The following is a 12,929-nucleotide window of genomic DNA, read 5'->3' as shown; positions in this document are numbered from 1 at the left end:
GTCAGAGTGAGTGATGTTGGGGACCCAGCTGTGCGCTCTCCTGCCTGTCTGCACGCAGAGAGCTGCTATTCCCCCTCCTTTCTGTCACTGGGCAAAGTGTGACCTTCGTCTCTACTTTCTCACAGCGGCAGGTATGTATTTTTCCCAGCCTTCGTCCCCTCATGGTAAATATTCATGTTATGCTATATTCCAGGGACTGTGATGCGCCATTCGCATGGCGCAATAGGCATGGGTTATAATCTGAGCAGGTGTGTGTGCTTCTTGTACCGGGGGGACCTAGTGGGGCCAGACTACATCTTGCTTCGCCCTCAGATGTGATGTCTGTTCTTTATTTGCAGGTCCCATTGTTATTGTTATTGTTATTGTTATTGTTATTATTATTATTATTATTAGGCGCCGCTTTCCACCTTCTTCTCCAGTAGGACTCAGATGAGGGTGTACTCTTATGTGTGGCTGTGAACATTTTTTTATTATTATGAAGGGCAGACCATCTATTTGTATTTATTTTGTTTTTTTTAGAAAGGGGCAGGTCATATAAGATTGTATTCTCCCTGCTCCTTTTCGCTCAATGGTGTGTAGAGACATGTTTTGTTGGCAATTATTGTACATTTGCCTATGCGTACCATAAGCGGGACAAATAAAAATGAAATGAAATGAAAATGAAATAAACTAACACAAACTAACTGTATCACTATAACATGATGATGGTGGTGATGAAGAATGCATTTAACGTTCCGCTGTTCATTATAATACAAAAACAGAGTATTAAACAAACCATCATGCTCTTCCTTTGAAATCATGCGGAAATGTCGTCATCAGCAGGCCATCACGTGGTTTCCGAAAATAACCGAGTGACACGAGTAGATTTTTTGCCGAGACCGGCGGAAAGTATGTCTCAAAATTCCGTGTGTGTAAAAAGACGATCCACAAGCAGAGATTTGAGATCCACAAGCGCATTTTTGGTTGACAAATACAAAATGGATTCACAAATGCCTGATCGAAAGTTGCCAATGTTAAAGAGATATTCACAGATCTTTTTTTTATTTGTGAAAATATTTAGCCTATTTTCAGATCCGTTTTACATTTGCAAATGTATTTGTGAGTTTGCAAATCTTTTAAATGCATTTGTGGATGGTGTTTTACATTTACAAATCACATATTTACACACAAATTATTTTTCTGTTCACACAAATAATTATGAGACATATCTATGCCCAACCAATCACAGAGCTTGAGAACTAATCACGGGGTTTGTCAAACAAAGCACATGGTGTAGTCCTAAACGATAGCTGAGGATTCTGGGTAGTGTAGTGTCTTCTGCCATCCTAAACTCTGAAAAAATATTTGTTTCTCCGAATCGAAGGGGAAAAATACAAAAGCATTGCACACAATTTAAACCAATCAATGTTGTGTAATTAACAAGGATAATCTGGTATTTTTGAGTTGATGAGTAGTGCAGATATCACTGTAAAATCAATCGACGGTAAGGAGAATAGTTACTTCCGGGTGTAAAATCCTCCGTTATCCAATGGGAATGGACGCTCACATTGCCTTTAAACAGCCGCCGACATAAACGGATGCGGTGCTTCCATGAGCGTCAAATACCGCCGCCGATGGGAATACATTGCAATCAGTTGAAAGCTCTTTGAGTCCGTTTATGAAGCTGAAGGAGCCTCGGCGCGTCCCAACTGCACGCCACGGGACCCTGACCAAGCGTCGCTCCTGGACGTTTAGGGAGTGAGAGTGTGTTGATTATTAAGGTAATCCTGCTTTTAATTAATGTATTATTAATAATAATAATAATAATGCATTGATTTTATCAACCCACTCTCTTCAGTCTGCGTACAAATGACACGACTTTACACATTGGAAATGTGTGCAATAGATACGCAGAAGTCCGATTTTGCGTGCATATGATACACCAACCATTCCCATTGAGATCTGAGGCCGAGTTTTGCGTGCATATGATACGCCCAACCCGGTATCACAGCAAGACGTGAACATGTGACGATTTACCATGCTGGGAGACGTGAAGATGTCACGATTTCGTCCCTTCAAACGTGACAGTTACACGGTATTGTTAACATGGGCCAACCAGTAGAGAAATACCCGGAAATGCCAAGCAAATGCTCTACCATGACGGTCGGTTGTTATTGTCAATATTAATATAATAATGATTTTTTTTTAATAGTCACACTCGATTTCGCCAATTTTCTTGTTGCCCCAGCTGGTCGACACCTCTTTTAGCAGAAACAAAGGCTACATTAATGTATTAAATCAATGTTAATCCATGTGTGTGGAATTAACGGACGTGACGTTATGCGATTGCGTTGCCAGGCAACAGTTTGGGTTCATGTTAATTTACAAACTCTTCAACTAGAACCGTAGTTATATTTAAAAACATTTTAGAAGGCCTCACGAAATACTTTAATGTAAATTCAAATTTAAATGTGAAGGAATGTGTGTATTGTGGTGATTGACATTATTCACCCACGGATCTATGGGTTTATTGTTCCGCACGGACATTTGAGTTAACCGGACTTCCTGTTTCCGCCGGTCTTTGCTTCCCGGGTGTCATGATTGGAGTTTTGTGTGTTAAGTTTTGGATTGTTGTTTTCATTTTCCACCTTTTATTTTGAAATGTTTTCCTCCTTGTGTCTTGTCTGGTCCTTCTTCCTGTGTTTGCCTTCCTGTCTTTAGTTTCCCTGGTGTGTCTGATTGTCTCATTGTGTTCACCTGTTGCCCTTGTGTTTCTGCCTCCCTTACCCAGCTGTTTCTTGTCCCGTGATTACCCCTCTCTGTATTTAGTCTTGTCTTTCCCTGTGTTCCCCTGTCGGTTCATTGTTTGTCTTTCCCTTCACGTCACGCTCCATGTTTGTCCCTGAAGTTTTTGATCCTGGATTCTTTACTCGTGCTCCCCTGTTTTGGTAATGTTAAGTTTGTTTCTTGTTTTCTTTTGTCATCGGCTTTTGTAAAATAAAGCTCGCTTTTTGTTATCCCTTAAAACCCGCTTATCCTTTTTAATACTGCATTTGGGTCCTACCTTTTCCACGCATCGTATCAGAGTGTGTCTCTTTTGGGTCACATTGCCAGTCCCAAGCCCAGATAAAGAAGGAAGGTAGCAATTCCATCCCACATAACCTTTTTTTTTAATTAAATGTGACTAATTCTTTAACAATACTGGACAAAATGTATGTATGTAATGTTGGTCTAGAGTAGACAAAGCATTAAAGTCATCAAGTGATGGCCAAACATTAAAAAAAATAAGTATCAACAGAAGGAAGTTCATTTGTAAGGGTGTTTTTTTTCACTTTTTGTCTCTCCTTTGGTGTCCATTACAACTACGTGCAAATGGCTAATTATGCAAATTAGGCGATGACGTCATTTAGCGACTTCTAGCTACTTTTAGGACAGCCAATAGCTACTTTCCTTACTATGGAGTTGGCAACAATGACTGGAGTAGGGGTGCATACCGGTACCCGGTATTACCGAAATACCGGTTACTGGCGGCTACGGTATACCGTACCGTAATCAGATCCGGTTTTCGATACTCTCATTTTTTTATTTTAAAGTGAGGCTTAATATCCTCACGGCCCGTCCACACAGCGGCGTGCGATGAAGCTTGCCGGCGGGGGGGCTGAAACTCGACCAACAACCAATCACATGAATCTCCCGCCCCGGACACACAAGCATGCGGTTTGATTGGCTAGAGCTTGTACTGGCATATGATTCGATTGGCTGACGCTTCCGCCGAAGCTTCAAAAGTTGAACATTGCTCAACTTTTGCAGCGAGCAACGCTTTTGAAGCTATGCTTCGCTCCCACAATGCAGTTCGGCGAAGCGTGACGTCACCCCATTCAAAGTGAATGGGCGTAAGCGTTGAAGCTTCAACGCACACCGCTGTGTGGACGGGCCGTTAAACTCGTACCTAAACCGTCAAAATTACGATGTCAATTTCGCCGTGAAACTCCGCAAACGAGTCACTGGAGTGTGGGCCACGCCATATTGTTGACATCCGCCAGCCAATCAGATCGCGCGTCTTGCAACGGCTTAGGTGATTGGATTGATTGCCAAGCAACGCCCTTCACCTTCCTCCCGAACGTCTGAGTTAGCTTCTGAGTTAACGGTTAGCTTTCGTTTTTACATTTGCTCGATGTCGGCACGAAAATCTAAAGTGTGGCTGCTAGGGATGGGTACCGAGCCCCGGTATTAAACGGGCCCCCGGGGCGGAATTATTAAAGACAGTGGTACCTTTTAAGCTCTGACGTTATCTGTCTTTTTATCGGTACTGGAGACATTTAAAAAATATATATCATATGTATTATTGCTACATAAACATTATATTGCAGTTTTAGTTTCGCCAACTCCGTTTCTAATATGCAATAAGAGTACAAAATGCGTCTATGATGTATTTTCGATCTTTCCAATCCAGACGAGAGATCTCTCCGTCTGTGTGTGAGGGGGCGGGGCAGTTTACACACACGTGGCTGCTACATGCATGCAACACACACACACACACGTCGGAGATGGCAGAGAGAACTAAGCGCTCCAAGGTGTGGTTAAACTTTACCCATCTCGATGTGGACAATGCTCGTTGCCAAAAGTGCAATATGAGTTTAGCATGTAAGGGCGGTAACACGAGAAATTTGTCTAAACAACACATTATGTCCCGTAATGTTCCACCACAACCTCAATCTTCCTCCAGAAGAACCGTTAGGCGATTTGCAGCATACCTGTATGCCCCACCTGTGTTGCTCTGTACCACTGTATTTTTGCAGTAAATACTTGTTTTTTTACAGTTCTGTAAGTTCACATTATATACAATTTGTTTAGTTGATTCACCTTTTTTTTTTTTTTCAAAGAACCGATAAGAGTACCGTTAAAGGACCGGATCGATAAGCGGTATCGATAAAAGTAGTAGTACTGTTCAAACCTTAACGTTACCCATCCCTAGTGGCTGCATATGACTGCCAGTCTGAATGGTGGGGTCTGTAACCACTGCAATAAGTTTATTTCTGGGAAAGGCGGCAACACATCCAACCTCTCAAAACATTTGCTACCGTCACATAAAATCAGAGTACAGGAATGTACAGTCTTCAAGCCCGTGTTGTCAAACGTGTTTTTCATTGTTTGTTCAGTAATAAAAGGTTGAAGTCCCACCATTGAATTTAATATTAATTTGACATGTTAACTATATCATAAAGCGCTTCATGGGAGTAATTGCGGGATGATTCAATTGTTCCCTTATGCAACATGAAAGTATCACGATATGTATCGGTCGAGTATCGTTTAGTGGTATCGGTATCGTAAAAAAGTCAACGATATGCAACCCTATACTGGAGAGAGTATGTGTAAAAAAGCAGGATATAAGAAGGTGCTCACCTTGTGGTAATAAACCCGCAAGAGAAAAAGCATTTGTGCTCCACACTGTTTCAGAAATAATCCTTGATGTGGTTTTGAACATGATATGGCATTTAATCACGGAAGCATTTAGCTGTATCTGGGTAGAATTCTCCTGATCAGATACTCAGCATAAGCTTCCCCCCTCCACCCTCTTTTTATTTTTTGTAAGCTTTAAGGCCGCTACACACCCACCTGAGACCAAAGAACGCGTACCGAAGGCGTCCCGACTTTTACGTCAGCTACGCCGCCCGCCTACGAACACACCGCAATTACTTCAGTTGACGAGTGGCAATAACTGTCCTTACCAGCAGGCAGCGGTAGTGTGAACAGCCAATCAGAGTGATTGCTTGGGCCGACTTTCTCTGACCTCCCGTGTGAAAAGTGCCGTAAAGATACGACGGTGCGGGACACACCAACCTGAGTAGGGCGACTGCCTCTGACGGCCTCTGACTCCCAAAATCGGGTTGGTGTGTAGCCAGCTTTAGACCCAGAATCAGCACTTCTCTAACAGGGCTGAAATAGAGGGGTATGAGGCATGGCTAGAATGGGTGATCTGTTTGGTATTTTTGATCAAAACACTTCATTGACATCGTTTTTATATAATTTTATATATCTGAGACCTATAATATATGCCTACAAATAGCATAATAGGAGACCTTTAAAACTGGATAAAATGTAATTTTATGACAGAGCTTCTGTCCAAGATCACACCCAACACATGCAAACTAAAGAAGCTTGAACTGGTGTTTTTACTTGTTATTGTTACCTCTCTGCAGGGCGTTCCGTTGAGAACCACGGAGTAATCCACAACATCTGGTTCAACACTACCACTCAGCAGAAGAAACAGTACTATGAGGCTCAGTTTGTTGATTCCTATTGGGACAACGGCAGTTTACCCATCTGGATAACAGCACAGAGACAGGTAATTTAGATCTGTTTTAGTTTATCTAATTTGGTACCTCAATGTATCTATAGTTTTGATTTTATGATGGGGTCACCAGAGTATATCCGTCTGAACTCAATTGTTTTTTATTCTTCCAGGGTCTAAAAGCAGGTTCTCTGCATTTCCCTGGAACAGCAGCCACCTACAGAGGGGAGTCTGTGGGGGTTAGTCAAGTGGAACCTTTTCTCTATGATCATTCAAATGAGACCGATTGGAGGCTGAACATTGACAAGGTGATTGGAGAATGGTTCCACCAACAGGATCTGGACTTTGTCTCCTTGTACTTTGGAGAACCAGATTTGATTGGGCACGAATTTGGACCAGATTCCCCAGAACGCCTTGAGATGATCCAGCAAGTAGACCGTACAGTGGGCTACATCCGGGACAAGGTCCAAGAACATGGCCTTACTGACCGGCTCAATATTATCATCACTGCCGACCACGGGATGACAACAATTCTACGGGATGGACAAGTTAATAAGATTATCCTCTCTAAAATCCCTGGCTTCAGTTTCAAGGATATCCAGTTCCAACTGTTGGATTATGGTCCTCTTGGGATGCTGCTTCCTAAAGAGGGGATGCTGGAGAAGGTCTACAAGGCTCTGAAAGGAAGTCACCCTCACCTTCATGTGTATAAAAAGGAGGAGATGCCAGCTAGACTGCACTACGGTAACCATCCTCGACTTCTGCCGATCATTCTCATCGCTGACCCTGGATATGTTGTCAATGGGGTGAGGAAATGCAGAATTGTGTACATTAGGCCTAAAACCCATAGGTCACTAACATGCTGCCTGCGTCTGGGTCCCTATCCGAATAGGGACCCAGACGCAGGCCTATACGGACCCGGAACTATAATCAATAAATTATTAAGGGATTTTTAATGTTGTCGGGGCGCTTCTATTTCAACCAACGCAGACGAAGAGACAAGTGAGCGGCAAACAGGGAGAGAAACACAGACAGAGAGACAAGTTAGCGATACAGGGAGAGAAACACAGACGGAGAGAAGAGTGAGCGATACAGGGAGAGAGAAATAAGTACACATTAATTAAAAGATAAAAGTGGACAGTGAAAACAGAGCTTTTTAGAGCAAACATACCCACTCAAGTCTGAACTGAGGTCACTGAAAATAAGCAGTCTCAGAGCCCGATATAATAAATTCACCAGGATCTTGACCCATTCATTCACTGCACAACAATGCGCTATGCGTCCCTCAGAGGACACAAAAACATTTACTCATGGAGGGGCTGTCAATGAGTGCATGAGTGCAGTAGCTGAAACCTTACTTGAGGGAAAACAAAAAGAAGAGCTTTGTGACAAAATAAAGCAAATACTTATGTCAGCATCATCAGCCACAAAGAAAAGTGAAATACTAACATGCAGACGTTGATACAGGTACTAGGCTACTTCAATATATATACACACCTATTCATAACGCAAGTTAGACATTATGATGTTTCGGACCTTTGCTTGAGGCAAATTTTCTCTGAATGGACCTCTTTCAATTTTTGTTGAATACCCCTGCTATATTAAGTGGGTCCAGAGTTCAACAGTGTATTTAATCTTTCTGTGCTATAAGGATTCAACTTTACTATTTGTTGTTAAAGAAAGTCAATGAAAGTTATTATATGACTGTTTCTCATGGAATGTCTGATTTCTCTGTCCATCTAGTTTTTACCTCTGCACGACGTCAAAGGAGACCACGGCTTTGATAATGAAGCTATGGAAATGAAAGCCTTGTTCAGGGTGGTGGGGCCTGACTTTCAGAAAAACAGGGTGGTAGATCCCATCGACCTGGTTGACGTGTACGCTCTGATGTGCCATCTACTGGGGGTAAACCCGGAGATCAATGATGGACACCTGGACAATACCAAACACATGCTGATTAACACAGGAGGAGACAACAGTAAGTGTATACATATATTCACTTATATAGATATATTAACATTTATGCAACTCTAAACATTAATATTTTTACTGTATCATTTCCTTAGTCCATTATCTAACTTGTGATAATTACTTTGACAAAAACCTCTCAACCCCAGGTCCACTCACTAGCTTCTTTCTAAGCTTTTACCTGCATTTCATGGTTTTTATCAGCAGATGGAGTTCTCATGAAGTGGGTTCAGCATAGAGAACTGGATACAGAGTCGGAGGCGGGGCTTCTTTCATTCCTATGAAAGTTACTCAGTGACGCAAAAAGCCCAAAACGTACCCGGAACATACGGGGCCTTTTGCTCATAGAGCATGCACACTTGAGTGTTCCCTTAATCCCCGCCTCTGATCTCCAACTCTCGGCTCAAGTGAAATTAATGGAGAGGGAAAGTGACTCTGGATTCAGCTTTTCGTGCTTTTAACAATACGTTAGAAACGTCTTTCACTTTATAGGGGCTATAAAAGTGTTTGTACTGGGAAGTTTATTTAGGTTCCTAGCACCTGGAACGCCGATCCGTGAAAATATTGTCTTACGTGAAACCGGTCCATGGTGCAAAGAATATTGGGGACCGCTGCGTTAGAACTCTAGACTCTAAGAAAACTAAGAGAAAGTTTTCCACTCAAAGAGACTAGAGTCACTTCATGTCATAGCACTATTTACTAGCATTCCCACCAGTTTCCGTTGAAAAAAAACAACTTGCCGGTCAACGTGACCAGTAACATTTCAATTTACCGGACAAATTTGAAATTATCAGATTTTATTATTAAGCTTGAAAACAATTTAAAAGAAGGCTTTATTAAGAATGACATCATCAAGGCATGTATATTTATATTTTATTGATGCACTGTAGTGCATTTGCTGTTGTATAACTAAACTATGTGACAATGTACTAGAGACGATTACAGGTAATATTCACAAAGTTTGGCCAAATAGATATAGTCTAAAAAAATATATATTATGTATTAACACATTCTATTAAGTGCTGACTAATAAATATATTCTTTGATTACGAAACCATAGCCTTATTTTATTACTGGGTGATATTTGGAGTTGCTGAGCATAACAATCTCTCAAAGCAGTACGGTACTGTAGCTTGCATTCAGTATAAGACCTTTTGGGAACATCTTTAAATTGTATTAGTCTATATGGTCTATGTGGCACATTAATGTAGGAACTATTTTATGTAGAGCAGCGGTTTTCAAAGTGTGAGGCGCACCTCCCCTGGGGGGCGCCAGAGAGCTTCAAGGGAGGCGCAGCGTGAGGAAAAAAAAGAACGAGAAAAAGACGAGTAAAGTGACACTTGCACACTTTTGGCTGTCTGTGGAGACCGAGTTCCCCCACCTCGCCAAAAAGGCTGTAAAAGTGCTCATTCCCTTCACCTCCACCTACCTGTGTGAGTGTGGGCAGCAAGTGCCGGTCAAGGCTGAAGCCAGAGGATGATCTGCGTTTATTCCTGTGTGCATCAAAGAAGCAGACTCATTGTTCCCACTAAAGTAGGGGTGAGTGTAATAAGGAGGCAAAGTTGACGTTCAGTGTGTTGCTGGGAGCATATAAGGATGTATCCACGATGTTGAAAATGTTAAAAAAACATGTGTTGAGAACACGGCGTGCGAAAATATACGGGTCGTGCTGCAGCTAGATTTGCCTGTCCTCTGTAAGAAGGTGTCGGCGACTGACATGCAAGGAAGAACGGCTGTCCACAGGCTGTTCCAACTTTAACAACTTTATTAACTTCCAGGGTAGTGAATTGAACATGCAATTGTAATCGGGTGTGTGGTATATTTTCATGCACGGACACGCATGTTCCACAACACACTTGAATGAACAACACTCAATTGTGCACGTTACTGATGCAATATTTGCAGGTCTCCCTTGAAAAAGAGATCGTTGATCTCAATGGGATTTTTCACTTGGTTAAATAAAGGCTACAAACAATATGGTTGAGACCATTCGGGCTTATTCTAGAGGGGTGCAAGGAATAGTCCAAGTAGTGGGGGAGTTTTATACAATATGTTTAAAACATAAAGATAAAAAGGTTTAAAAAAGTTATTGTTTAATGTTTTAAGGAGGTGACGCTACTCAGCCAATCAAATCGGTGCAGTCAGTGAGATAGATTCAAACACACAGAGACGAGACAAGAGGAGAGAAACAGTCGGAGAAGGAGTCATTTCAAATGGCGGAAGGTAGACAGTGAAAACAGAGCATTTAATGACATTTTCTCTTACTGGACCTCTTTCAAATGCAATTGAATACCCCTGCATTATAGCAACAACAACAACAATAATAATAATAGCAATAATAATTGGGAGGGGGGGCGCGGCTGTTCTTATGTTCTCTGAGGGGAGGCTCACCTTCCCACACTTTGAAAACCCCTGATGTAGAGGAACAACCATAGGCGGATTTTGCGGGGGGGCATTGCCCCCCCTCGTGGCTGAAATATGTTACAGCATTACTAAGTCTAAAACTGTACTCTTAATACAAATATTTCGTACATCAATATTTTAATAAGGTAGGACACTGGTTAATAATATTGTAGCGTGTTCAAGTAACCAAGGGATATAGTAGTTATCAAATAAGTATAAGAGCGCAAATGTCAAACTCCGCCTATGGGAACAACCCCAAAAAGTCCAATAGAAACATTTTCTATTGGACCAAAATCCAATTTGTCCAACAGTCCGTTACCCTGTCCATTGCTCCGAAGGCCCATTGCTCTGAAAATACACACAAACAGAAGCACAGGTTGAATTATTTTGCAGAATGGCGGCATGACCAACCTTAATCTTGCTTTTGATTGGTTTACTGATATTCTTACCCTTACCCAAAGACTTTCCCTTACCATAAACTCTCTCACTCCTCATGCGTAAGCCTTAACAATCAGACTATCAAAGGAAATACACTGAGTATTTTCAGACTATTCGAATAATGGACCATCGGAAAAATGTCCAATTCCTTATAGTTTGGCTACACTTTTATACAGTGGGAGGAAGGAACTAGAGACGTGTTGTGTATCTTTATATAGCAGCATGGTTTACAATATAGACTGTAAGATGCTCTGGAAAAGCTAGTAGGTGGACCCAGAGTCAAGATTTTTTTGTAAAACTTAAAAGATATATCAGGTGAAAATTCGGCTCCGATTATAAAAGTTTGTATATGTGATACATCTTTTTTTTAAATATATTTTCAGTTTTAGCAATAGTGAGTACCCAACACCTTGATCAAATCTTAATAAAAACATTTTAATCCTCACAAGGTTGACATTTACTGCAGCACTTCAACCCTGACATTACACAGGCTGTATTACATTATCTAAACAGCTGTAAAGTTCAATCTTATCAGTATCCACAAGGTTTATGCCCTTTCTAAGATTTCCAGACAATCAAGCAAGTGGGCAAAGGTAAAAAAAAAAAATGTGATTCCCTTTCTGTTTTTAGACTATTAGCTTTAATAGGCAATGTGCTGGCCCATATGCTGTATTGTGCCTCATATTCTTGTATGAATACATGTGTTCTGTCTGTTTGCAGATTCAGAGAAGAATAACCAAATGGAGGTGCTGATTGGCTTCTCAGCAGTGATTGGATTTCTTGTGCTTGTGTTCATCATAACTTTATCCTGCAACATGTGTAAAAGGAACCAAGGATAAATAATTATCTTTTGTTTCTTTAATTTCCAAAAAAGAAAATGGAGAAAATTAAGTTGAAAAAATGGTTTTAGCATTTTATTCTTATACAGATTGCGCTTGCAAATGGTGATAGAAACGGTCTTTATTCATTGGTTTATGTATGAGAGGATGGATGATTCAGGGGTTTCATTGTTGCTTCATAACAAAAACATAATTGTGTGATAATGTTTTTGGTAAAAAAATCTGGTAAAACTCAAACCAGATGATCATTTTTTATTCGTGATTGCTTAAACTCCAAATAAGTGTCAAAAAAACATTCTGCATATTCTAAGATGTCCAGGGGGTCCAGCACTTTAAATAAACATAGCATTCCTGTAAAAAAAAAAAGCAACTCATGCAGTCAGTCAGTATCTTTTGTAATATATTTCTTGAGCTTCATTTTTAAGATACAAATGTTGTGTGCGAAGGTTCTAAAATCTTAAAAACTTGCCAAAAGAGAGAAATAGGTGTACTTCACCACAAATTCAATATGCAATCAATAATAGTAGTAGTATTTTTGCAATCGCTCTTCAGTATGCAATGTATGACTACCATAAACATTTCAAAAACACGAGTTCAACGACTCCTCTCCATTTTTATTCCTGTCAGTCATAGCCAGCTATAATTGTGTGAAAGTTAAAGGAAAAGCTGGCAAAGGTAAAAAAAAGAAAAGAAGATTTAAAGTGTTAAGAGAAAATCACATTCAGTTTCACACATTCTTTATGTAACCGTTTTATGCACATTTGTGGGGAGAAATTAATGATGTGGGGCCTCATTTATAAACTTTGTGTAGGATTCACGTGAAAAGATGGCGTACGTAGGAACAAAGGAAGTACATACCAAGCCCAGGAAGTGCGCCGGAGGAAAATATTCGTAGTGGCCATACGGCGGTACTACAATTTCCGTATCAGTCCGTGACGTCACCCGGCCCAGAAATACTTTTTCCCATTGACTAACATGGGGAAAGAGACGTCTGTAATATATAACTTTTT

The 12,929-nt window shown here is 40.8% G+C and overlaps 1 protein-coding gene across 1 annotated transcript in view; it reads left to right on the top strand.

The window, feature by feature from the left end:
- Positions 1-12,501, top strand: part of LOC117473887 (ectonucleotide pyrophosphatase/phosphodiesterase family member 7-like) — a 36,467-nt gene extending 23,966 nt beyond the window's left edge. The window contains exons 2-5 of the mRNA XM_034119839.1: positions 6,180-6,325; positions 6,445-7,077; positions 8,015-8,249; positions 11,801-12,501. Of these exons, the coding sequence (XP_033975730.1) occupies positions 6,180-6,325; positions 6,445-7,077; positions 8,015-8,249; positions 11,801-11,919 (1,133 nt within the window). The 3' untranslated portion in view covers positions 11,920-12,501. The remainder of the gene's footprint in view (positions 1-6,179; positions 6,326-6,444; positions 7,078-8,014; positions 8,250-11,800) is intronic.
- Positions 12,502-12,929: the final 428 nt, after the last annotated feature.

The sequence above is a fragment of the Trematomus bernacchii genome, unplaced genomic scaffold (genome assembly GCF_902827165.1).
Source record: "Trematomus bernacchii unplaced genomic scaffold, fTreBer1.1, whole genome shotgun sequence".
NCBI classification, from domain to species: domain Eukaryota; kingdom Metazoa; phylum Chordata; class Actinopteri; order Perciformes; family Nototheniidae; genus Trematomus; species Trematomus bernacchii.
This window is presented reverse-complemented; position numbering and strand designations above follow the sequence as displayed.